At 45.0% G+C, this 26988-nt stretch overlaps 1 protein-coding gene across 1 annotated transcript; it reads right to left on the reverse strand.

Annotated features, from left to right (window-relative positions):
• Positions 1-760: 760 nt before the first annotated feature.
• On the reverse strand, positions 761-26272 carry LOC118929335 (E3 ubiquitin-protein ligase Arkadia-like). Its single transcript, XM_057505363.1, is given in 10 exon segments — positions 761-1839; positions 1842-1973; positions 1976-2240; positions 8506-8785; positions 9588-9829; positions 9884-9938; positions 10502-10591; positions 24451-24494; positions 24740-24860; positions 26121-26272. Coding segments are annotated over 10 exon segments (2460 nt in total).
• Between the last annotated feature and the right edge of the window lie 716 nt (positions 26273-26988).

Raw genomic sequence — 26988 nt, forward strand, 5'->3', positions numbered from 1 at the left:
ACAATGGTTTATTACATATGACACCAAAAGAACAAACAACAAAAATTAAGACAATGGGACATCATCAAGTCTTTTAAAATTTTCATCATGATTTTCAATTCTTTTGGATATATACCCAGGCCTGGAATTGTGGGTCACATAATTCCAAGTTTAACTTTTTGCGGAACCTCTAAAGTGGTTTCCACAGCAGCTGCACAGATTTACATTCCCACTAAATATTCATAAGGGTTCCAGATTCTCCACATTCTTGTCAACATTGTTCATTTTCTATTTCCAGTGTTTTGGCTTTGTTTTATTTCTAATTATGATGGGTTAAAGTGGTTTTCATTTGTATTTCCCTCATAATTAATGAAGTTGTTTTCCTGTGCTTCCCATTATTTGCATATCTTCTTTGGAAAAATACCTATGCAAATCCTTTGCCCATTTTTAAACTGAGTTCTCTTTTTACTGTCGAGTTATGCAAGTTCTTTATATATTCTGGGTACTAGGCCCTTATCAAATAAATGATTTTCACATGATTTTCTAACATTCTGTAGGCTGTCTTTTCACTTTCTCAATAATGTCCTTTGATGTACAAAAGTTTTAGATTTTGGTGAAGTCCAATTTACCTATGTTTTCTTTTGTTGCTGCTCATATTTTTGGTGACAGCCCCCAATCTCTTTCAGTTGTGTTATGATACTTTGATAACATACAGCACCTCAAATATGAAATTTTAGTGTAATAGAGATGACTTTGCTCACATACGATGTTCACTCTAAGATTACACTTTTGCTAACATAGCTAAAATCCTTAAAACAATACTTTTTCTAACAAAAGTAATGAAAAATCCCTCTCCCCAGCCTGTTTTTTTAAGCATATCTCCTATAGAAGTACCAGTAATATTATTGCTTGTAAGAGGAGCTAACATCTCTGACACTGTGGAGGCTTGACTACTAGTGACAGTTGAAGCCATATCAGAGGCCTGCTCAGAGGCAGATGAATCTGAATTGTTGTGAATGCAAGTGCTTATGGTCTGAGATTCCATTCTTGAACAAGTGAGTGGTACTACAGTAAGTTCGTCTTCATCATCATCAACAGTGAGGTCCACAACTTCTGCTGCATTCTGCATCAAAGGCTGCATCACAGTAGAAATCCTGCTGTAGGTGCTTGGCTCCTGTGGCCGACTTGTATGGAGGCTTGAAGTTTGGCTCCAGGGTTATCTGGAGTGTCCAAGGGTTGAAGGAGACTGATCACTTTCTCCAGCTATCATGGTCTCCACCTCACTGTCAGTCAAGGTAACATCAATTTCTGCATAGGCAGTGACCTGGGGAGTGGAGGGAGCTTCTGAAACCACCACATCTTCCTCAATTTCATTGATAGGTCCTGAAGGAAGAGGTGGATTGTTTTGGTGGTTTTCAGCAGCAGAAACAAACACATCTTCCTCTCCTGCAGGTGATGGGTGAGGAGAGGATTCGTTCCTGAGCTCACTCTCACTGGAACTACTGGAACTAGGGAGCAGTGCATATTTTCTGCGAGCTGGCACTTCTTGTTTCTTCCTCTGCATTAACATCCTCTTTTTTTGTTTCTGTGTCCTCTGTGAGGAATTCTTTTTTACAAACCTCTTTCTGCATGGAAGTTTCCTTAATGAACTGCCATGAAAACAGGGTCTTTCCATTAACAGTCCTGAGACTGATTCGGTCTCAGTGCGAGGCCACTTTTGGCATCGTGCACTATGAGTTCTACTTTGAGCATTCAATATTCCCTGGGAATGTCTTGCAGTGACATCTTTATCCTCATCCGATGTCACAGTATCAGAATCCCCAAAATGAGGACCACATGAAGAAGAAAGACATGTCTGAAAGAGGAATCATTATCTTCATCGCTTGGTGTTTCTAGGTGTTGCCTCAATCCTGATATTCCCTGGTTCTCTTTAACACAATTTTGCATGTGTGAAGGGCCAGCCTGCTGGCTTTTGTGTTTTTTCCTCATAGCAACACATTTTCTTGCTCTTGTTGGTTACAATTTATGTCCTTCTCTTGTTTTTGAGAATCATCACACACATGAGAGGATTCACTCCCCACTTTACTATTAATCATCTCAACTCCTGCAGGAACTCTTCTGGCTGCCCCAGTGGGCTCTGGATGCATGAGGGTCCCTTTAAGGCTCTTCTGTGTCTTTGGCACATCAGGAGGAATCTGCCTCTTCACATGCACTGTTAATGTATAGGGTTTGTTATATTCAGTCCATTGAGATGTGGGAAGCTTTAAGGAAGGCCTCTGAAGTTATCCTGGGCGAGCCCCAAAAGATGATGCCGGGGTTTTTGTTCACAAAGCCAAAGAATGAGCTTCACAAACACTCAAGGTAGGAGAGCAAGGTACAGGCTTTTATTTAGAGATAGGGTGAAAGGACAGGCTCCCAGCTCACACCAGGAGGGAACAAGAGAGTCCCTGGTCAATTGATTTTTGACAAGGATGCCAAGATCATTCAATAAAGGACAGTCTTTTCAACAAATGAGTGGCAAAATTTGGATTTCACATGCAAAGGAATACACTTGGTTTCTTATGTACACCGTATGCAAAAATTAACTCAAAATGGATGAAAGACCTAAACTTAATAGCTTAAACAATAAAAATCTTAGAAGAAAACATAGGGGAACATAGGAGAAAATGTTCACAACATTGGATTTAGAATGATTTATTGGATATGACACAAAGAGCATAGGTGATAAAATAAAAAAATAGATAAATTGAACTTCAACAAAACTAAAAACATTTGTGTATCAAAGGACACTATCAGTAGAGTGAAAAGTACCCACAGAATGGGAGAAAATATTCACAAATCACATATCTGATAGGGATTAATTATCCAAATATATAAATAACTTCCATAATACAATGAAAACAAAAAATATACAACCCAATTCAAAAATGAGCAAGTGATTTAAGTAGGTATTTCTCCAAAGAATATATACAAATGGTAATAAGCACATGAGAAGTCATTCAATACTACTAATCATTAGGGAAATGTAAATCAAAACTACAATGGTATGTACCATTTTACTTTTATTAGGATGCCTATTGCAAATAAAATTAAAAATAGCAAGTGTTAGGAAAGATGTAGAGAGAGTAGAACCCTTGTACATTCCTGATAGGAAAGTAAAGTTCTGCAGCTCTTATGGAAAAGAGTGGGTAATTCCTCAAAAAGCTATTGTCATGTGACCCAGCCTTGCTAAGTCCTAGGAACTGAAAGCGAAGACTGGAACAGATACTTGTAAGTATCAGTTCACTGCAGCATATTCACAATAGCTAAAAAGTGGAAACAACCCAAGTATCCATTAACAAACAGATAAAAGACATGTATTTATGCAATGGAATATAATTCAGCCTTAAAAAGTAATGAAACTCTGATACATGGACCTTGAAAACATTATGCTAAGTGAAATAACTCGGGCACAAAAGGACAAATATTATATAATTCTACTTATATGAGGTATCTAGAGTAGGCAAATTCATAGAGACAGAAAGAAGATTATAGGTTGCCAGGGGCTGAGATGAGGAGGAATCGGGGTTTGCTTAATTGTTAGAGTTTCTGTTTGGGGTGGTGAAAAAGTTTTGGGAAGGGAGAGTGGCAATGGTTACACAACAGTGTGAATATAATTAATGCCACTAAACTGTATTCTTTAAAAATGGTTAAAATTGCAAGTTTTATGTTACATATTTATGCAATTTTAAAAATTAATAATGTAATACATGAAAAACTATCAAACTGTATTCCTTAAATAAGTGAATTGCATGGTATTCAAATTATATCTCAAAAAGATGTTTAAAAAGGTAAAGATAACTCAGCAATAAGCTTTGAGGGGAAATTCAAGAATTTCATAGGCAGCCAGCCAGTTGTTGATGTATATGAGCAGAAGAAAGACACTTTATATAGGACAGAGTTTAGAACATCTATTATCTATGTTCCCTTCTTCAAAAAATTACTTGCAACCAAGGAACAACCTTTTATGTTAAAATATATATGTTAAAATAACATGTAACATAAAATTTGCCATTTTAACCATTTAGAAAGAGTACAAGTTAGTGGCATTAATTACCTTCGCACTGTTGCATAACAATCACTACTATTCATTTGCCTTCCTATCCATTTATTTTAATCCACTTGGGCCACTATAACAAAATGCCACAGACTGGGCAGCTTACAAACAACAGAAATTTATTTCTTACAGTTCTTGAGGCTGGGAACTCCCATATCATGGTGTCAGCATGGGCAGGTGAGAGCCCTCTTCTGGGCTACTGACTTCCCATCATGTCCTCTCATGGGGAAGGGAAAACAGGGGACTCTCTTGGGCTGCCTTTATAAGAGCCCCAATCTCATTCATGAGGGTTCCACACTGCGTCTCTCAAGGCCCCACCTCTTGATACCATCACACTGGGCATTAGGGTTTCAACACACCAGTTGTGGTGGTGTGGCGGGTGGAGATTGACACTAATATCCAGCCTATAGCATCGATTTTTACATTACAGTCCAAACCCCTCCCCTTCCACGAATCTTCAGGTCTTCATATTTGGACTTTTTCTTTTTCTCTAGTCAGTGCCTTTTCATTTGTATTTCCTTTATGCCATTTATTATGATCTCCTTTGTCCTTTTCATTTATAATTTCCCTTGGTCTATATTCTAGTATCTTTGGGGAAGGAATCCTATCTCAAACATCTTTGTATTCCCCAAAGCACCTGACATAGTGCTTATCCACTTCAGGCAATTAATTAGCACTTGTTTCATTGAATTTTCTAAAGCCCTGCTGTCAGTATTAATTATGTATTTTGATAATATGAGCAATGTCATCAGTTTTAATTTCTTTGAAATTAAATTGGTTCTTAATTTTAAAAAAACAACAAGATATACAGCACTAACCCTGCAATGTATATTAATGGTGTTTGGCAAATAGAATAAATAAATAATTAGAGATTAAATATTTATTTGAAGAAAAACAATATTTCATTTTACTAATTCAGGAAATATTTGATTTTTGTGAGGCATACAAATTAACGGTTTTAATAAGAACGTAAGGTCCTTAATACCAAGTTGCCATCCAAGTATAAAAGCAACTTCAGATACTATTAGTAGTACATGATAGTTTATGCATGGGTATTCTTAATCATACACCAGGTATATTGTTCCATTTTAAATGGAAAGAACAATCTAAACATCATTATTGGTCATCAGAGAAGGGCTAACTGGTCACCCAGGCAGTAGCTGGATGACTCTGAGGATTAGTATTGTCAAACCATGGCAACCTGAGGTATGGCACAGCCCATCCAAATGCCAGCTGCACCTTCACCACTAGCAAGGTGCACACTCTTGAGTACCCTCTGTGCCTCCATTCCTAACCAATGCTCAGCCCCACCCCATCTGACACTGGCTAACGCCCTGAGCAGCTTGAAACCGTTTGTTTTGACCCATTTTTATGTTAAGACGTGACGTTTTTCAAAGTCGTTTTTCAGTTAAGTTCCCAGAAGCAGTGTAACCACCAAACTGCACAAATGCGGGCAAAGCCTCACCTCAGGGGAGGCGTCTGCGCACAGGCCAGCAGGTGCTCCAGAGCAGCCCTTCACCTCGCAACCATGGTGACACACGCTCGGGGAGCATAACACAAATCCAGGTACAGGATGTGTGCAGAAGCATGATCAGCTAACACACCTGTGCCCACTTCACCCCACTTTACATGCAGCCACAGAACTTCCCTGTTAGGACATTCATCCCCCCAGAATAAAAGGAACCTGCTTCCCCTCAGGCAGCGAGTCGTGGCTTTGAGACATGATGCCCCATGGTCTCCTGATTTGCTGCGGATAAAATTTACTTTGTGAGCCAATTACTTCGGGTGAAGGCTTTTGATTTCAGCTCACCAAAAAGCGAACCCAGGTCAGTTCAGTAACACATTCCCCACATTTTCTGAGGGACACGGTGTTTATGAGGATTAATACCATTCATCAAATTACAGTCAGCTGGACCTGGGGATTTTTTTGTGTTATTTAATGTTAACCTAGAGAGGACTGTCTTACCATTGGCAAGTAAAGGAATCATATTTCTCTAAGGTAAAATCGAGCCAAAATGACCAGGTGAGGAGGCAACAAAGGAGCCAAAAGTTTAATAGGGCGCAATCCCGGGTGATGTTTGCCAGTCTGGTTAGTCACAGGCCAGAGAAATCATGCCCAGCAGGGCAGGTAGTGAGTTTAAAAAGAAGTTAGGGAGAGGGAGAGCATAGGTCTCAGTGGCACGAGGATTGGCTAGCCTAAGGCATGTGTCATTGGCCTTTACAGTAGACAAAGGACTAGAAAGTTACTACTCTTTTTCCAGGTTGGGAGGGGGCAGCAGCCGGGGATTTTGGCAAGTCATTAGGCTGGAATCTCTTGGTTTCTTTCTCTTATTAGGCCAGGGTTGGGGGCTTTGCTGTTCCCTTTCCTTATTTGGTGAGGGCTGAGCTCGTCTGATGTGCTCACCCCTCCCTCGGTGCCTCCAGCCTTATATTCCAGCCTTTTGGTTATAATGGGCACTGAGTCCATCTGGCTACTTCTGGCTGAGGAGGGGTGGCATGGGCAGGGTTAAGGCAGGTGCTAGACCGGAGGAGGTTTGGAGGGGAAGGGGCGACTACTGATGTACCAGCATAGTCTTGTGCACCTCTACTGTCCAACCTCTCTATCTGTGGCTGGAGGTTCCAGCAGATATGTTGTCCTTGTCTCTCAGGAAAGACATATCCAGCATGATTACCCAGGCTTCGCCCCGTCCAGTACTATTGTCCTGAAGATGAGAGACAGATGGAGGCTCATTCGTAGCAGGCAGCCTGGATGAAGGAATGGAAAGGCGAGCTTTCCTTGGGGATTTGGTGGAGGGTCTCGTACCCAGGAAATGGTCTTGCCGACTCCTCCTGGACAGCTAGTTTGGAAATCTCTTAACATTACAGTGGCCCAGTACAATTGGTCTCCCTGCTGACAAGGCACTTTTTGAAAGTAGCATGTCTGGGAGACCAATCGGTGTAGTTGGAGCATACCCAATATGATGCACTGGTTACAGACCCAGTTTGCCAGAGCTGGATGAGTCATTGTGTCCAGCACCAGTGCAAGTAAGGTGCAAACGGAGGGACTGTGTCTCTCTAGACCTCCACCTATCATGACTGGGTGCTCATTTGAGCCTGGTGATGTGGTACCACGGGGAGTGTCCCAATAGCTTGGCAGCCGTGGGAGTGGTAAGGATCACTGTGTTTGGTCCCGTCCACCATGCTTGGAGTTCTTTAAGAAGGACTTTGTCTCCCGGCTGTAGAACTTCCATGATTCTTGGATCCAAGGGTGAGGTGGGTTGAGGCAGGAACTGGCCTGCATGTTCCCTGATGAGATGTCTTAGGAGTGAGAAGTAAGGTAGTAGGAGGCTAGAGGGGGTGGAGTTGTAGGCAGGCCTGTGTTTAGAAGGAAGGGTCTACCATACATTAACTCAAAGGCACTTAGTCTGGTGGGTTCCCAAGGGGCTGCTCGCAATCGAGTGAGAGCAATTGGGAATAGGTCTAGCCAGGAGGTCTTTACCTCTAAGGACAGTTTGTTAAGTTGATCCTTGAGAAGGCCATTGGCCCTTTCCACCTTACCCGAGGACTGAGGGTGATAGGGTATGTGTAGTTTCCAGGAGATATTTAGAGAGTCAGCCACCAGTTGTGTGACCTTTGAGATGAAAGCTGGTCCATTGTCCAACTGGAGCTACATTGGGAGGCCAAAATGAGGGATGATGTGTTCCACCAACGTCTTTGCCACCACTGACGCAGTTTCTTGGCAGGTAGGAAAGGCATCGAAGCAACCTGAAAATGTATCAACCATGACCAGTAAATATCTGAGCTTATTGTGCCTAGGCATGTGGGTAAAATCAATCTGCCAATCCTGTCCAGGTAGCACTCCTGCAGCTGGTGGAGGGCCACATGGTGTTTGAGGGTGCATTGAGAAGAAACATGATGACAGGTGGTGCAAGCCATATGTACCTGGTTAATGGTTTTTCGGAGCCCAGGTTGGGTGAAGATAGGGGAGAGAAACCTGTACGTAGCCTCTGGACCAATATGGAGGAATTGGTGAACTGTAGATATGATTTCTCTGGCCTGGTTCTGGGGAAGGGCTATCCTGTCCTTAAGATGTATCCATCCCTGTTGTCCAGCCATTTCACCCTGGTCTAAAAGTTGTTGTTTTTCCTCTTTGGAATAATTAGGAGTTATAGAGGGGGAGAGAAACAATACTGGGGAATAATCAGGACCCAAGGTTAGTTGTCGGGCAGTAGCATCAGCTAGAGCATTGCCTTTAGTGACCTGGTCGGTACCTGTCTGGTGTCCCTGGCAATGAACAATAGCCACCTCCTTGGGTTCCTGTAAGGCCTGGAGTAGGTGATGAATTGTTTGACCATTTACAATCGGGTAGTGAGGAATCCCCTTTCCTTCCAGATCACCGCATGGCTCTGTGTGATTAGGAAAGCATACTTTGAGTTGGTGTAAATGGTTACCCTAAAGCCCGCCATCAACTGTAAGGCTCGGGTGAGGGCTACTAGTTCTGCCTTTTCAGAGGTGGTCCCCATCAGCAGGGGAGCCGCCTCCACTGTTTCTGAGGAGGAGGAAACTACTGCATAGCTTGCCCACCGGCATCCATTTGAATCCCTGACTGAGTTTCCATCCATGAACAGAGTTAAGTCTGGTTCAGTGAGAGGCGTGTCCTGGAGACCCTCGTGTGGGAGTCGAAGGGTTTCCACCAGCTCAGTGCAGGAGTGGCTGGGCGTGGCAGATGAACTGGAAGGAGGAAGGAGGGTGGTTGGGTGTAATGATGGTGACACCCGTAAAGTTAACTGGGTGTTTTCAATAAATAGGAGGTGAAATTTCCACACTTGTGATGGGCTGAGAGAGGCCAAGGATTTGTGGCCCAGAAGGTCCTGTAAGTGATGAGAAGACTATATGGTTATCACCTGTAGGAGGGTTAGTTTTAGAGCTTCTTTGGCAAGGCACGCTGCCGCTGCCAGGGCTCTAAGGCAGGGTTGCCACCCCTTAACGGTGGGATCCAGTTGTTTTCACAGGAAAGTGACTGGTTGATGTCTGGGTCCTACTGGCTGGACCAGCACCCCAGTTGCTATTCCCGTCTTTTCTGTAGTATATAAGAGAAAAAGTTTGTTAGGGTTAGGCAGCATAAGTGGGGGTGAGGAGAGGAGGGCATTTTGCAGTTCTTCAAAAGCATGAGCCACTGCTGTAGGAGAGGTGAGTGGCCTAGAGGGTGTTTCTTTGGCAGCAGCATACAGAAGCCTAGCTAATAAGGCAAAGTTAGGGACCCACTATCGGAAAAACCCCACAAGTCTGAGAAGTGACAAGATCTCAGCTCCTGAGGTGGGTGGTAGAAGAGCTCTAATGGAGGCTGTCCGGTTCACCGTGAGTGCCCTGGAAGAAGGAGTTAGGGCCACTCCAAGATATGTAACTTGTGGGGTGGATAACTGAGTTTAAATGGACTCTATATCCCCACTGAGCCAGGAAGTTTAGGAGGGAAGCTGTGTCTTGAGCAGAGGCCTCTTTTGTGGGGCTACATAGGAGGAGGTCATTGACTTACTGGAGGAGAGTGCTGACTCCCATGTCATGATAGGACAGATCTTCTGCCAGTGCCTGTCCGAAGAGGTGAGGACTGTCCCTGAAGTCTTGAGGGAGGACCGTCCAAGTTAGTTGTCTAGTTCTGCAAGTGTCTGGGTCCTCCCAGGTAAAGGCAACCAGTAACTGGGAATTGGGGTGTAGAGGGATGGTGAAGAATGCATCCTTAAGGTCTAAAACTGTAAAGTGGGAGGTGTCCAGGGGAACCTGAGACAAGAGAGTATAAGGGTTAGGGATGATCAGGTGAAGAGGGACTACAACCTCATTGATTATCCGCAGGCCTTGAACAAGCTGGTAGGCCCCGATGGCTTCTTGACTGGAAGGATGGGAGTGTTACAGGGAGAATTAGTACCAGAGGCCCTTGGGAAAGAAGACGGTTAATGATAGGTTGGATGCCTTTGTGATGGGCTTGGGAAATAGGAAATTGGGGCCTAGAAGGAAAGGAGACAAGGTCCTTGAGGTAGATGAGGACTGGCGCATGGTGGCTCACCACTACAGAAGTAGAGGTGTCCCAGACCATCAGGTTAACATCTGTCGATGGTACAGGAGAGTCCACAGAGGCCTCAGGGCCACAACTTATCCTGGCTAGGGTGATGAGTGAACTTGGTTGGGGATGACTAAGTGGCCGGGAGATAGAGGCACCAAGCTTGGATAGGAGATCCCTCCCTAACAAAGGGATAGGACAGGATGTGATGGCTAGAAATGAGTGGGTAAGAGGATGGCCCTCAAACATGCAGGCTACTGGACCTGTCTCCAGAGGCTTAGAGGGGATTCCCGTGACACCCATGACTGGGACCTGGGAAGGATGCAAATGCCCATGAAAGGAAGGTAAAACAGAGTAGGTAGTCCCTGTGTCCACCAAAAAGGAGATGAACTTACCTGGTACCCACAGAGTGGACCTGGGCCTGGCAAGGGTGATAGGAGTGTTTGAGTCCAGACAGCTTCAGTCTTCGAGTGGGTTCAGCAGGTCTGGAGGGGAGTCCCTCAGGGACCCTGCCTCTCACGAGACTCTGTGACAGTGGGAAGACCTTCTCCAGCTGGGAACTCTACCTTCTAATGACCTCTCTTACTGCAAACCAGGCAGGGTTTAGTCAGCTTATTGGTCGGGTTGGGGCATCTCTTTGCCCAGTGGCCTTCCTGACCACACCAGAAGCAAGATCCTGGAGGCTCACAAGCTCCTGACCAGTCTTTGGTGTGATGAGACCCCTGTTCTGCCAGTTGTAGGACTGCCGTGAAGGCTCGGGTCCAGGATGCTATCCTCCTCTCATGTTCTTCATCATGAGTATTAAAGACTTTTAAAGGGCATGGTTACCAGGTCATGGAGTGGAGTCTGGGGCCCCTCCTCTGCCTTTTTTAACTTATGTCTTATGTCTCTGGCTGACTGGGTAATAAAATGAGTAGCCAACACCGTGGACTCCAAAGATGAGTTGGGGTCAAGGTGGGTATGTATAGAGAGAGCCTCGGTGAGCCAGTTAAGGAAACAGACTGGGTTCTCATCAGGTCTCTGAGTAATCTCTCTCAGCTTATCATAATTAATGGCCTTTTGAGCCATCTTATTCATACCTGCCCATAAATACCAGAGCATTTAGTCCCACTGACTTCCCCCATCTTGGGTATTATAGTCCCATTGGGGGTTTGTGAGAGGAACCACCTCCATTCCAATTGGCTTGGCCTGATCCATGTTATGGGCCTCATTTGCACAATGCCAGGCAGTGGAGGTAACACGGTCATATTCCTCAGAGGTAAGAGTGGAGGTTAGGATAACATGTATATCATGCCAGGTAAGTTCGTAGGCCTGAGTTAGGTAGTTAAACTCTTTGGTATAAACTATGGGGTTAGAGGAAAAAGAGCTCAGGCATTTTTCAATCTGGGATAAGTCTCCTAGGGAAAAAGGGGTGTGAACCTGGACAACCATTTCTGCCCCTGCAACCTCTCAGAGAGGGGCTACTAGTTGGGCCTTTGTTTGGGGTGGCTGCTGGGCCTTGGATCTGGTGACTGGAGGGCTAGACCAACTGGGTGCTAAGGGCGGTGCAGGCACATAAGATGGTGGCAGGCTGGGAACAGGAAGTGAGGGACAAGATGGCAGTGATGCTGAAAGAGGAGGATACAAACTGGGAACGGCGGGTGTGGGGAGGGGTGTAGAGTCGGGAGAGAAAGGAGACAGGTCTGTGCTGGGAGGAGTCTTGTCCATGGCTTCCAGAACCAGGGTGCAGGAGGAGCCTGTTCTGGTGGGGAAAGAGGGCAGTGAAGACGGAAGGAGAGGGGGAGGGTGTGGCATGGACACCGGAAGAGGAAAGGAGCAGGAAGACGGTGTAGCTGAGAACAAAGGACCTAAAGATGGCGGTGATGCATGTGAGGACAAAGGACCTAAAGATGGCTGCGGTGAGAGGGGGAGGTGAATGTGGGCTGATGGAGGCAGGCAACCGAGATTCTCTGACGGATATGAAAAGGAGGAAGGACTGGGCAAACTAAGAGGCTGACAAACCTTAACTGGAGATGGGCCAGGAGAACCTGGGTCATTGAACACTTAACATAAAGGTCAGGGTGGGAGCGCAATGTCCAAAAGGACTGGACATATGGGACTTCAGACCACTTCTCAGTACCATGACAGAAATTAGTTAGGGCGGTGAGGAGGCGAAAATCAAAAGTTCCCTCCAGGGGCCAGTGAGATTGATTGTCCAGAGGATACTGGGGCCAAGTCTGAGAACAGAGTTGGACCAGTTTCCATTTACACATCTCCTCCACTATATCTTGGGTTCCCAGATTGGATATGAGATACCACAGAGGGGTCTGAGCCTCCAATTTAGAGGACTGGCTCCCCATGTCTGTTACCTGTTTCCTGGAGCCCCTAAACTGGTGAACCCAGCGTCCCAAACTCGCTCAGGTTAGGAGGAGACAGGCAGGGAAGTATCATACTCTTCCCCAGAGATCTGGGAGCCTGGATGAGGACGTCTCCTCTATCTCGGGACCAGGACAGGCTTAATGTACAGAGAACCTGGACATAGCTATGATTTGAAAGTTAACTGAACCAGGTGGAGACAGAACTGGGAAAACAGACCAGAGGAAAGGAGGGACTCACTGAGTCACCATCTGAGGTGTTGAGAGTAGGCAGAGGCCCCAGATCAGGGAAGGAGGGGTGGGAGCTACCGGTGGCCAGCCGCCCTGCACCTTATCTCCTTCCCGGGTTTCAGCACCAGATGTAAGGTAAAATTGAGCCAAAATGACCAGGTGAGGAGGCAACAAAGGAGCCAAAAGTTTAATAGGGCACAATCCAGGGCAATGTTTGCCAGTCTGATTAGTCACAGGCTGGAGAACCCATGCCCAGCAGGGCAGGCAGTGAGTTTATAAAGATGTTTGGGGGAGGGATAGCATAGGTCTCAGTGGCACGAGGATTGGCTAGCCTAAGGCACATGTCATTGGCCTTTAGAGTAGACAAAGGACTAGAAGGTTACTACTCCTTTTCCAGCTTGGGAGGGGGCAGGAGCCACTGATTTCGGCAAGTCATTAGGTTGGAATCTGTTGGTCTCTTTCCCTTACCAAGCCAGGGTTGGGGGCTTTGCTGCCCCCTTTCCTTATTTGGTGAGGGCTGAGCTCGTCTGACTTGTTCACCCCTCCCTTCGGTGCCTCCAGCCTTACAATTTCCAATTTTAGAGAATGATTTCAGCTTTCAAGTTATATCCTGGTAAAAACAAACAGACAATAAAAAACTCTCTTCTACAGAGTCTGTTGTGAAGTGAATTATTAGTATTCATTTGATAATGCCCCTGAAATGGTGACTGCTGTATTTCTTCAGTAATTTATTCTTGCAAACATTATTTATTCACTTGTCACTGTGCACCAGTTATTAGATGTTGCTGTAGATACAGCTGGGTGAAAGGGTTCTCTCCATGACACTCCTTACCCCAGAATGACTCAGGAGACACGGACCCATGCAAGAGATTTTATTATCTGAAAGAGAAAATGGCTGCCCCCAGAGAGAGGGAGCAGCAGCTCGTGGGTGAGGAAGGGTGTTTTTAAGGAGTAGGGGTAGAGTCTGTTCTGTGTTGGTGATTGGATCTTAAGGGGTGGGTGACCATCTGGTCGTTGGTGATTGGATCTTAATGGGTGGAGGTCTTAGTGAGCCAGAATTTGCCTTCATTCCCATCTTTTTCTTTTCTTAATTGGGCCTCTGGGGAACTGGGCTTAGAATCTTATTCTCTAGCTACTTCCTCCTGGAAGGAGGTGCAGATTCTGGGGTTAGCAAGGCCATTGCTGTAGAGTTGGGGAAGGGTGGGCATCCTGAGATGATTCATGATGTTATCTAGCTGGTTTCGTTTCCTCGTGAGAAGGCCTTTATAGCCCTGGAGGAGTAACTGGTTGACAGTATGGTTATAAATTATCAAAATTTGATTTTGAATGAATTTTTGGAATAGGTTAATGAATCATGGAAGGAAAAGGAGAAGAAGAAGAATAAAGGTAATAGGGGCTAGGAGGGGCAGAAGCCAATTGAAGGGGTAAGGGAACGGATAGTTAAGGGAGTTTTCTAGGAGTTTGGAGGCTTGTTCATAGAGGTGTTTTGCACCATCCTGGATGAGACCAGATTTGTTGGTGTAGAAGCAGCATTGTTCTTGGAGTAGGGCACATATGCCACCTTATGCAGCTGTAAGGAGGTCCTGTTTGTGTTGTAGAGTAGATTACTGGAGGATTTGTAAGTCTGTGAAGTTTAAGGTGTAAGTGGTCCCATTGGGATGGAGGAGAATTGTGAAGAATGCAGTTTTGAGGTCAAGGACAGAAAAGTGAGTGGTGGAAGCAGGAATGGTGGACAATAAAGTATAGGGGCTAGGGACTACTGGATGGATTGTAATAACAGCTGCACTGATAATTCTTAAATCTTGAACTAACCTATAAGAGCCGTTAGGTTTTTTGATAGCCAGTATCAGGGTGTTGTAAGGGGATTTGGCTGTTCTCAAAAGGCTCTTTCATAGAAGGTGTATTGAGATTGTGAGGGGAAGGAGGCAGGGTCTTTGAGTTTGATGGTGATGGATGGGCAGGTGGCGATGGAGGAGGTAGAGGTATCCCAGACTATGGGGCTAACTTGACAAAGGATAAGGGAAAAGGGGAGGGAGGTGGGTCTGGAATGGTTTGGAGAGCAAGTAGAAAAGGGATCGAAGGTGAGTCAGGATTGAGGCGTGGGCTAAAAGTAAAGGTGATGGAGGCCCCTCGCTTAGACAATAGGTCCCTTCCCATAAGGGGAACTGGACAACAGGCAATAACTAAAAAGAAATGGGAGAGAGCAATGCCCTTAAAGAGGCAGTGAAGCATGGGAGTTTGTAAAGGCTGATAGGGTATGCCCTCTACCCTGACTATATAGGACTGAAAGGGAGGTAGGTCCCCAAAACTCCTTTAGGACTGAGTAGGTGGCCCTGGTGTCCAAAAGGAAAGAGATGGGCCTACCCGCTACCACATTGGTTACCCTGGGCTCCTGTACAGTGATGTTAGTAGTCGAGTGGAGGAGTCCTGGGCCCCCTCAATCATCAGTTGCCAGACCCAGAAGGTCTATGTGTGGAGTGTTAGAGCTGAATGGCCTGGCACCTCTCAGTGTGTGAGGACAGTCAACAGCCCAGTGACCCTCCTGATGGCACTTAGGGCATGGACAGGGGGGGCTTCTGGGGATTTGGGCAGGGTCTAGCCCAATGACCCTTTTGACCACATTTGAAGCATGGACCAGGAGGTCCTCCTGGCTGCTTCTTAGGAAGTGAGGATACCCAAGCACCAGTAGTTGGGGTAGGTTGAAAGGCCTTAGCCAGCATTTGATATTTTTGTTTATGGGCCTTTTCATCTCTTCCATTATATACTTTGAGGGCCACTGCCAGGACTTCTGCCTGAGGAGTTAGGGTCCCTTCTCTAGACGTTTAAGTTTAGCCTTAATGTTGGGGAAACTCTGGGTGAAGAAGTAGGTCATTAATAATTGTCTCCCATCTGGGGTCTCAGGGTCTAGGTTTGTATATTGTAAAGGAGCTTTGGCGAGGTGATCTAGGAACATAGAGGGATTCTCATTTTTATCCTGAATAATCTCTTGGAGTTTTTCATAGTTAATGGCTTTATTGGCTGACTTCATGAGAACCACCACAAGGTAGGTGATGAATTGATTTCAACTGGTGACTCCCCCTGCTGAATTATAGTCCCATTAGGGTCTCGGTCAGGAACCACCTCAGCACCAATTGGATGAGCTGGAGTAGTTTGGTGAACCTCATCGGCATGAGTTCTAGCTTGTTCCCAGACTCGCCTATGCTCCTCAGGCAAAAGTGTGTTGGATAGGATCATGTGAATATCATGAAAGCTAAGATCATATGACTGAGTTAGGTACTGGAACTCTTTTATGTAAGTAGCTGGGTTAGGGGTGAAAGAGGCTAATCTTTTCTCAGTTTGAGATAGGTGGGAGAGAGAGAAAGGGACCTGGACCTGGATGACGCCCTCTGTACCAGCTACTTCCCCTAGTAGGACTAGGATCTGGGTTCTAGAGCAAGTGACTGGAGGGCTTGGTGCAGGACTGGGTGATGGAAGGGGAACTGGTTGTGGAGGAGGAGTGTGGCTCCTGCAATGGCACTAGGGGAGCTGGGAGGGTTGGGAATTTGATCTTGCAGAGAAGGAGGTTGGGGCGGAAGAAGAAGTAGTGGTTGAGGGAGAGCTGTAGGGGTTTGAGATCGGTAGTGAGGAGGTTCATCAGCAGGGTCAAAGTCAGAGAATGTGGTGGGAATTGGTGGTTGGTGGGGTGAAGTTTTTTAGAGCAAGGGGAAGATGTTTATGATTGCAAGGGAGACAGAGAGTGGGCTTGGTTCAGAGATAGGAGAAAGCCTGGATATATGGGATCTCTTTCCATTTGCCCATGCACTTACAGAAATTGTATAATCATGGAGAATTTATGATCTAAAGAGCCACTGGGAGGTCATTTGGACTGATTGTCCAAGGAATATTGTGGCCAGATCTCATTACAGTAGCAAATAAGCTTAAAAGGTTTGAGGTCTGGAGTGAGGTGGAGGGGTTTTAGATTACTGAGTAAGCACCCTAGCGGTGAATCTGCGGGAATGGAGGGGCCAGATCCCATGGTGAGAATGAGACCATTCACAAGTCGCTGAGGCATCCTAGAGTGATTGAGAAGGTCACAGAGAAGACCAGACACAGTTAGGGGGTCATTACCACCTCTAACAAAGTTGTTGAGGAGAAAATGCCGAGGAGGCTCAATACCTGGTACCAGGAGTTTATGAGTAGATAAAGGGAGACGGGGCCTCAGTGAATGAGGATTCTCACCATGGGGAGGCAGAGAAGGATTGGCTATGGGGATCAACCATGACTCTGAAATTTGTGGTTGGGGGTGCCCCCTGTTCCAGAGGAGCCCTTGGGGGTGCCAGACACTCAACGGTCACTTCCCAGGTTCCAAAGGGACATTTAAATTGACCATGAAGGGGAGACTTACCAAATTTAAGGCCAGTATTGGTTGAGAAGACAAGCGACTGGGAAAATGGATGGTGAGCCCATGGAGGACCATCGGGCAGTGAGGGTTCCCAAAGCAGCTCAGATTCCCAGAGGAAGAGCAAAGTCAATGGGAGAACCTCATCCAAAGTCACGGCACCAATGAAAGGGTATCCTGAATATAACAACTGAAATTATAAGCAATATTGTGTGTCTGTTTTCTACAGAAGGGGCTCTCTCAGCAGCTGCTCAGAGGGAAGTGTTAGCTCAGCAAGAAAACTCATGAATGCTATGAATGCTGGAAAACCTTCTCCAGGTTTGAGGCTCAGCTGCATCTGTTAGAATTGTGACTTGGGGTAACTTGTTTCACTTCTCTTTTTGTTTTTTCTTTTCCTTCTAGGTTAGTGAAACAGTGGGAGTGGAAAAGGAACACAGAAATCTGTAACTGGCTATGATCAATTATTTGTTAACACCAGTGCACTCTGACCAGCCAGCTTTTCTTTTCCTTTGTTTTCTTATCAGGAAAACAAGGACAATAATAACAACTGGTTTATAGAGATATTCCTCAGCACTAATCTTGCTTTATCATGATATATTTGATTACCATTTGTCCTGCCTTCTAGGCAGCAGGACGTATGTATATTTGCCTCATTATTTTAGCTCCTGTGCCTGACATGTAACAGTGTCAATAAATATTTGTTAAATAAGAAACAAAAATAACCCCAACAGTTCATAGGATCTGAACATTTGGACCTCTAAATGCCAGTGTACCAAGGACTCTTATCTTTTAATGACTTCGAATTATGTCTCTGATACTATACAACTGGATTATCTTAATTGGGCCTGCCTTCCAAGCAGGGCCAGAAAACAGTACTGGCAAGTTCACTTGTTTTTTGTTTTTTGTTTTTTCTTCTCTTTCTGGCTATCTCATGTAATTCTTTTAAATCACCTCTGTTTAAAAATTTGCCTTAAAAGGAAAACAAAAGCAAAATACTAACTTGGCTTAGATTGCAGAACCTTTTAAGCACTGAACATTAATTTTTCTATTAATGAGTGTAAGTTCAGGGAGAGGAAATCCTGGAGCAAAATACCTCTAAAAACTGAAATCAGTCAAAGGGAGAAATAAAGTTTAAAATCTGTTTATTGCTCACAAACTGCAGTGTGCGGCCATTTCTCTTTTCCCTGCTCCAGCAGACCGGCCCTCCCCCTCACCTCTCAGGTACAGATAAATTCTCTTTGCCCAGCTAATTACCCATTGATATGGAGATGAACTTCTCTCCACCCCTGAGGAATGATGCAAATACATTAAAGCCATACTTCTTTCCACGTCTGAACACCTATTGATACGCAGATATACTAAAGCCAGGTGAGATAGTCTGGAAATGTTACAATTTTTTCCACAATGAGTCAATTCAGTTATGAGAAAAGAATTTTTTCTCAATGAACTCTTTACTTAAAAAATTATTTGTGATTTCCCTCTATGTTTATGATACCAATTTTAAGTGTCAGATCACTTTCCCCTCGTTTATAAAAGAGATTCGCAGTTAGCAGTTGTAACTCTGGGGGGTGGGGGTAGAATCCTGGAGCAGAATACCTTTGAAACCAAAATCAGTCAAAGGGAGAAATAAAGTGGGAGAAACCTATTTTTTCTTACAAGAAGTCATCCCTGACCAGCTGTAGAAAAAGAGAGAGCTCCACCCAACCACTCAGGTCCATATAAGCCATGTAACTACCTATTCATTTGGAGAGGACTACTTCTCTCCACCCCTTGGAAACACCTATTGATTGGAGATACCCTAAAGCCAGATGAGATATCTGGAAATATTGCAATTTTACCCACAGCAGTTGTCAAATTTATTTCCCCATTCACCATCTTTAACTGATGAAGTACCAAATCCTGTCTATTAAGCAAAGATATTTGTACTCTTAGTCAATGCAAAGCAAGCAAGTAAACAAACCCAAATAAAAAATCCAAACCAAATCAAATAAGTAAAAGCAAAACCCTCCACACTTTGGATTTTCTGGAGAATCTTGAAATAATCCTTGAAATGAATGCATAGATATTCTCCTGTCTTCTAAATATTAATGCTGTTGGGGGGGGTATTGTTTATTTTCCTGGTTCTTGTCCCCACCGTAACAAATAATTGAAGGGCAGAGACACTTATTGAAGTAGAGAAGCAGAGTAAAAGATTTATTTTAAGTTACTTATTTAAAGAGAGAAAAAGTGCAGGCGACCTCAGGGAGGAGAGGAGCCCTGAAAGGTTTAAGTTTTATTGAGAGAAAGTGCATTGTGCGTAAAATTGTAATATTTCCAGAATATCTTGCCTGGGTTTAGTGCATCAGCATATCAACAGATGTTCTTCAGAGGTGGATAAAAGTTCATCTCCATAGCAATGGGTAATTACTTGGGCAATGGAGGGCTTATCTGAATCTGAGAGGTGAAGGGGAGTGCTAGTTTTGCTTCTGCTGGATCAGGAAAGAGAGCTGGTCCCAGACTGAAGTTTGTAAGCAATAAATGGGTTTTAAACATCATTTCTCCCTTTGACTGATTTTTGGTTTTAGAGGTATTTTGCCCTGGGATTTCCTCTCCCCAGAGTTACATGCACTTTCAGAGAAAGGTGGGGGGAGTGTGGGCTACCTCAGAGAGAGAGGTACACTGAAAGATTGGTAAAAAGTTTTAAGGCAAAAAGTTTACACACTTAGAAAGTGTGGGCAACCTGAGAGAGGAGCACACTGAAAGGTTGGGGGTTCCTCCTTTTAAGGATTTTTCAGGAATGTGACAAAGGACTAGGGGTGTGGACTTGTTGAGTGGTCTCAAGATGTGACATCAAAGTGGTCTTTAATGAGACATTAAGTTTCTTATTGATGCCGGGGTTCTTGTTCATGAAGCTTCACAAACACCCAAGGTAGGAGAGCAAGGTACAGGCTTTTATTTAGAAATAAAGTGGGAGGAAAGAGCTCCTGGCTCATGATAGGAGGGGACAAGAGAGCCCAGGGTGGTGCATTGTCTAGGGAATTTATAGGCAGTTGAGGACTTTTGGGAACTGAGGGCTTAGGGTGTGGACTTCTACTACCTGCCCTGCCCTTGTAGAACTCTTTACTAAGAATCAACTTTATTAAAGATAGAAAGTTAGCATAAGTACAGCTATTTTAAAGCTTAGACACTATTTTCTAACTTAGAAAGAAGAAAATAGGAAAATATTAGAACCTTGAAAAACAAGTTAGTCAGCCAGCGTTGATTACAGTAACTTTTAGTTAGCTAACTTCAATCAGTTAATCATAGATACTAAGCTTACTTTACTAAGAACTACTCTAACATTCCGAGGGTGATCTTATCTCACTAGACCCCCAGGATGTGGCGTCAGCCAAAATGTATGTGTTTTTTTGGAAAAACAATGTGATGTGCTTGTGGAAAAATACTGCCCTTTTTGAAAATGCTATAAAAACCTCTGACTCTAAGTGCTCGGGGTCCTTGTTGAGACCCGCTGCGTCGGGCTGACACTTAGACCCCAGCTAGCTGGTCTCTGAATAAATTCCTCTTGCTTATTGCATCAAGAGACGCCTTCTGTGAGTGATTTAGGGCGGCGCTCTCCTCTGGGAGAATCCAACATTTGGGGGCTCGTCTGGGATTGTGCGCTCGCCCCGTTTCACTCCTGAAAGTCGCCCTTGGAGAGAAAAGTAAGACTAAGTGGCGCCTTGAGTTGTCTGTGTTCTGTGTTCTGTTTCTTGGTAAGACCGGTCAGAATTCTGAAAAGGGGTACCCTTGTCTGGCAGTCGTCCCGATCCCGTAAAGGGATCGAGACTGCGGTCGGTAGACGTACTTGGAGAACCGCAGGCTGCAACCCTGGGGGACGCCTCAGGGAGATTGGAGGGCCAGGGACGCCTGGTGGCCTCTCATCTGTTTTTCCGGCAAAGTGAATCTGATGAGATAAAGTTAATATTCGGGCGCCAAGAGTATCAGCCCACTGATTCTTTTCGGTTTTTAGTCAGAAATCTGAAGAAAACTAAGTGCGGCCGCTGTGTGTCTAATCTTTGTGTGTCTCTGTTTTTTGTGTTCTGTACGTGTCTAATAATTGTTATACTGACCATGGGACAGACAGTAACGACTCCACTCAGTCTGACGTTAGATCACTGGACAGAAGTGAGAGCGAGGGCACACAATTTGTCAGTAAAAGTTAAGAAAGGGCTATGGCAGACTTTCTGTACCTCCGAGTTGCCCACTGTTAATGTAAAGTGGCCCCCGGAGGGGACTTTTGACCTCTCCACTTTACTTGCAGTAAAAGCTGTTGTTTTTCAGAGTTCGTCTCAAGGACATCCAGATCAGCAACCCTATATTGTAGTCTGGCAGGAGTTAGTAGAAAATCCACCACCCTGAGTAAAGCCCTAGGTGCAAAAGAAAATGAGCTCTCGAGTCTTAGTGGCCCAGGCTCAACCTCAGAGCAAGGAAAAAGAGACTACCAAAATTCACCCTGACACTCAAGATTTACTTATAGTTGATGATCCCCCTCCCTACCCTCCTGCCCCAGCCCCAACGCCTCCAGCCCCGGCTCCTCCAGCCCCAGCTCCCCCAGCCCCGGCACCCTCAGCCCCGGCGCCTCCAGCCCAGGTGCCCCCAGCCCCAGCGCCCCCACTGCCCCTAGCTTCAGGCACCGGGGCAGTGGGACCGCTTCCGGGACCAGCCCAGGGAACTCGACGCCGCCGAGAGGCCGCAATAGACCCACCGGGTATTTTTCCCCTCCGGTCTTATGGGGCCCCCATCCTCGGAGAGGAAGGGGACCCGCCTTTCCAACCTCTGCAATATTAGCCATTCTCCTCTGCTAATTTATACAACTAAGAAAGCTAACCACCCTCCTTTTTCAGAAGAACCGCAGAAACTAACTGGACTGATAGAGTCCCTAATGTTTTCTCACCAGCCCACTTGGGATGACTGTCAGTAGCTTTTACAGGTGCTCTTCACCACAGAAGAAAGAGAAAAGATCCTCCTAGAAGCACGAAAGAACGTGCCTCGAGCTGACGGACAGCCATCACAACTCCCTCATGATATAGAGAAGGGGTTCCCACTGACCAGACCCAACTAAGACTTTAATTCTCCAGAAAGTAGAGAGCGACTAACCATCTATCGCCAGGCTCTGGTGGCGGGTCTTCGCGGGGCCGCGAGGCGCCCCACCAATTTAGCCAAGGTAAGAAAAGTCAGTCAGGGAGCCACTGAAGCGCCTGCAGTGTTCTTAGAACGCCTGATAGAAGCCTTCAGGCGGTATACCCCCTTTGACCCCACTTCTGAGGAACACAGTGCCTCAGTGGCTCTTGCTTTTATTGGGCAATCAGCACCCGATATTAAAAAGAAGCTTCAGAGATTAAAAAGCTTACAAGATTTGTCGCTGAGAGATTTAGTGAAAGAAGCTGAGAAAGTTTATCATAAGAGAGAGACTGAAGAAAAAAAAATTGAGGAAAGAGAAAGAAAGAGAAAGTAAAGAAGAAAAAAGAGATAAAAAACATGAGAAAAATTTAACAAAGATCTTAGCCGCAGTGGTAGAAGGTAAAGGACGCCCGCCCTCTAGCGGCAGAACTAGTAAGGCAGGGCACCTGGGCAACCGGCCTCCTTTAGATAAAGATCAATGTGCATATTGCAAGAAAAAAGAGCACTAAGTAAAAGAATGCCCTAAAAAGCCACTAAAAAAGCCTCCGAAAAAAGTGTTGTCCCTGCTGGAAGACGAGGATTAGAGAAGACGGGGCTCGGAGCCCCTCCCCGAGCCCAGGGTAACTCTGAGAGTAGAAGAGCAACCCGTTGAGTTCCTGGTAGACACCGGTGCTCAACATTCTGTATTGACTCAGGCAAAGGGCCCCCTCTCTGATAAAAAATCTTAAGTGATCGAGGCTACGAGCCAGAAACAATATGTGTAGACTACCCAGAGAACAGTAGATTTAAGAGTAAGACGAGTAAGCCACTCGTTCCTTATCATACCGGAATGCCCCACACCCCTGTTAAGAAGAGACATCTTAACCAAAGTGGGGGCCCAAATATCCTTTCAAGCCGGAGAACCTCTAGTGACCAATCAAGAAAATAAACCTTTGAGTTTAAGCGTCCTGACTATAAGATTAGAAGATGAATACCGTCTTTTTAAGAGACCAGAGCCCTCCAAAATTAGCCAGGAGTAGTTTGACAGGTTCCCAGGAGCCTGGGCGGAAACGGCCAGCATAGGGCTCGCCAAGAACCAGCCCCCTGTAGTCATAGAACTAAAAGCTTCAGCCTTACCAGTAACTGTGAGACAATATCCAATGAGTAAAGAAGCCAGAGACGGAATTAAGCCACATATCCAGAAGCTTATAGAACAGGAGATATTAGTAAAATGTCAATCCCCATAGAACACCCCCTTGCTGCCTGTAAAAAAGGCAGGAACGAGAGACTACCGACCAGTACAAGATTTAAGAGAAGTTAACAAAAAGACACAGGACATTCACCCCACCGTGCCAAATCCTTATAACCTACTAAGCTCCCTGGCCCCGGAAAACACCTGGTATTCAGTTTTAGATTTAAAAGATGCTTTCTTTTGTCTGCGCTTGCACCAGAACAGCCAACCGCTGTTTGCTTTTAAATAGAAAGATCCCTCCACAGGAACTACTAGACGATTGACCTAGACTCGTTTGCCACAAAGATTTAAGAACTCGCCCACCCTCTTCGACGAAGCTCTACATCAAGACTTGGCTTTCTACCGAGCTTCTAACCCACAAGTAACTTTGTTACAATATGTTGATGACTTATTAATAGCCACCCCTACTCGGAGAACTTGCCAAAAAGCCACTGGAGCCCTTTTGGCTGAGCTTGCCAAATTAGAGTACAGGGTATCTGCTAAGAAAGCACAGATCTGCCAACAACAAGTGACTTATTTGAGATACTCCCTGAGAAATAAGAAAAAGTGGCTTACTGAAGCCCGAAAACAGACTGTGACGCAGATTCCGGTTCCCACTACTGCACGCCAGGTTCGCGAGTTTCTGGAGACAGCAAAGTTTTGTAGACTATAGATACCCGGATATGCTTCTTTGGCAGCCCCTCTGTATCCCCTCACTAAGAGAGCAGCCCCGTTTGTTTGAAAATCTGAACAACAACAGGCCTTTGATGATATCAAAAAGGCCCTCCTCTCGGCACCCGCTTTGGCATTGCCAGACGTAACTAAGCCATTTATCCTTTTCGTGGATGAACGGAACAGAGTAGCTCAAAGAGTATTGACCCAACAATAGAGACCTTGGAAGAGACCTGTCGCCTATTTGTCTAAAAAATTAGACCCCGTGAGTAGTAGATAGCCCACTTGTTTGAGAGTAATGGCAGCTGTGGCCTTCTTAGTTAAAGATTCTGACAAGCTAACGCTAGGACAAAAACTCACTGTAGTTGCTCCTCATGCGCTGGAAAGCGTAATTCGACAACCACCTGAAAGATAAATGTCGAATGCCAGAATGACTCACTATCAGACCTTACTCCTGAATCGTGATCGTGTACAATTTGCCCCGCCTGCCATCCTAAACCTGGCTACTCTACTCCCCGATGTGAGAAAAAAAGTGCTTCATACCTGCCAGGAAATCCTGGCTGAAGAGACGAGGACCCGTCGGGACTTACGAGATCACCCCTTAGAAAGACCGGGACTCCTGACCTAGTACACAGACAAAAGCAGTTACATCATAAGAAGTAAGAAAATGGCAAGAGCTGCAGTAGTAGATGATGACCGAGTTGTATGGGCCAGCGGACTCCCAACGGGCACTTCTGCGCAGCGGGCAGAGCTCGTCACCCTGACTCAGGCTTTAAAAATGGCAGAAAGTAAAAACCTTAACATCTATACTGACAGCCGTTACGCTTTTGCCACTGCTCATATACACAGGGCTATATATAGACAGAGAAAGCTGCTGACTTCTGCCGAGAAAAATGTTAAGAATAAACAAGAAATCTTAGATCTGTTAGAAACCATCCATAGACCTAGAGAAGTAGCAATAATACATTGTCCTGGGCATCAAAAAAGTGACTCTCCAATAGCTCAAAGAAACAGAAGGGCAGACCAAGCCGCAAAACAAGCAGCCCAGAGAACGAACATCTTACCCCTCCAAGTGTACCCAGAAGCCACATGTAGTAAGAACTTTCAGTATACCCCTGAAGATCTTGCTCAGATAGACAAGTTAAAGATCCAAAAATCCCCACCCCTTAGAATGTATAAGTCAGAAGATAAAAAAATTATCCTGCCCCAGAAAAAGGCAAGAGAATACTTAAAGCAATTACATCAGTTGACACATTTAAGAGCCAATAATCTAAAAACCCTAGTTCAAGATTCCCCTTATCATGTCATCGGTTTAAAAAAATTAGCAGACGAAGTTGTAAGAAATTGTGTTCCTTGCCAATTAATAAATGTGAACAAACATCAAGTAATATGCGGAAAAAAGCTTCGAAGAGATCGACCAGGAGTCTACTGGGAAGTTGACTTCACTGAAATTAAGCCTGCTAAGTATAGATATAAATACCTCCTAGTTTTCCTAGACACCTTTTCAGGATAGGCAGAGGCGTTCCCCACCAAAACTGAGACAGCTCAGATAGTGTCCAAGAAAATCCTTGAAAAAATATTTCCCAGGTTCGAGATCCCAAAAGTAATCGGCTCTAACAACGGTCCTGCCTTTGTTGCCCAAGTAAGTCAGGGATTGGCCAAGATCCTAGAGACAGATTAGAAATTGCACTGTGCATATAGACCCCAAAGCTCAAGACAAGTAGAAAAAATGAATAGAACTCTAAAAGAGACCCTGACTAAATTATCCATAGAGACTAGTTTATGTAATTAGTTAGTCCTCCTTCCTTTCGCCTTATTTCGAGTCAGAAACACCCCCAGCCGTTTTAAACTAACACCTTTTGAAATAATATTTAGAGCTCCAGCTCCGCTAAATACAGCTCACCTCCATACATCCTCTGAATGTGTGACTAATAAGTTTCTGCTTAAAAAGTTACGGGCTCTGGAAGCTGTGCAGAAAGAAATGTAAGCCTCTATCCGAGAAGTCTATCAGCCAGAGGACATCTCAGTACCTCATCAATTCCAAGTGAGAGACTCTGTCTACGTGAGACGACACCGAACGAAAAATCTTGAGCCCCAGTAGAAAAGACCCTTCATCGTCCTTTTGACTACTCCCACAGCTGTAAAAGTAGATAGCATCTCCTCCTGAGTCCACGCTTCGCATCTGAAGAGAGCACCTCAACCAAGCCCGGATTGGCGAGTAATTCGAACTGATAACCCTCTTAAACTTCGCTTGTGTAAAAATAATTGTGTCACTAGTGATTCTGATAGCCCAGCTACTCCCCACTCTTCAGGACCCCAACCCCCACGAACCTAGACTACTGACATGGCAGGTCTGTTCCCAAACAGGGGAGACAGTATAGTCCATTTCTAAGGTTGCTCCTCTTAAAACCTGGTGGCCATCCCTGCACCCTGATATTTGCACCTTAGTCGCTAGAATAAGAGGCTGAGATATACCCGAGCTTAGCTAGATGCAGGCAAACAAGGTCAAGCCCGCGACTTCGGCGTATTACGTCAGAAGAAAACAAGCCCAGAGCCAAAGTAGCTTATAGAGCTTTGAGTGCAGAAATCCGGCCGCACGCCAGCAGATAAAGACCACTACTTTCTATGTCTGCCCCCTTGATAGACGAACCTACCAACAAACCCAACAATGTGGGGACTTGCAATCTTTTTATTGTAACTCTTGGAGTTGTGAGACTACGGGTAACGTTTATTGAAATCCTGTGTCTGACTGAGACCTCCTTAAAGTAACCCAGAACCACACATCCCCCAACTGTGAATAGACAGGACTGTGCCTCCCCTTAAATATCACGTTCAGTGATAAGAGACACCAGTATAATGAGTAGATCACTGGACGGCAGTAGAGACTTAAATATTACA

This window comes from Manis pentadactyla, chromosome 8, assembly GCF_030020395.1.
Source record: "Manis pentadactyla isolate mManPen7 chromosome 8, mManPen7.hap1, whole genome shotgun sequence".
NCBI classification, from domain to species: domain Eukaryota; kingdom Metazoa; phylum Chordata; class Mammalia; order Pholidota; family Manidae; genus Manis; species Manis pentadactyla.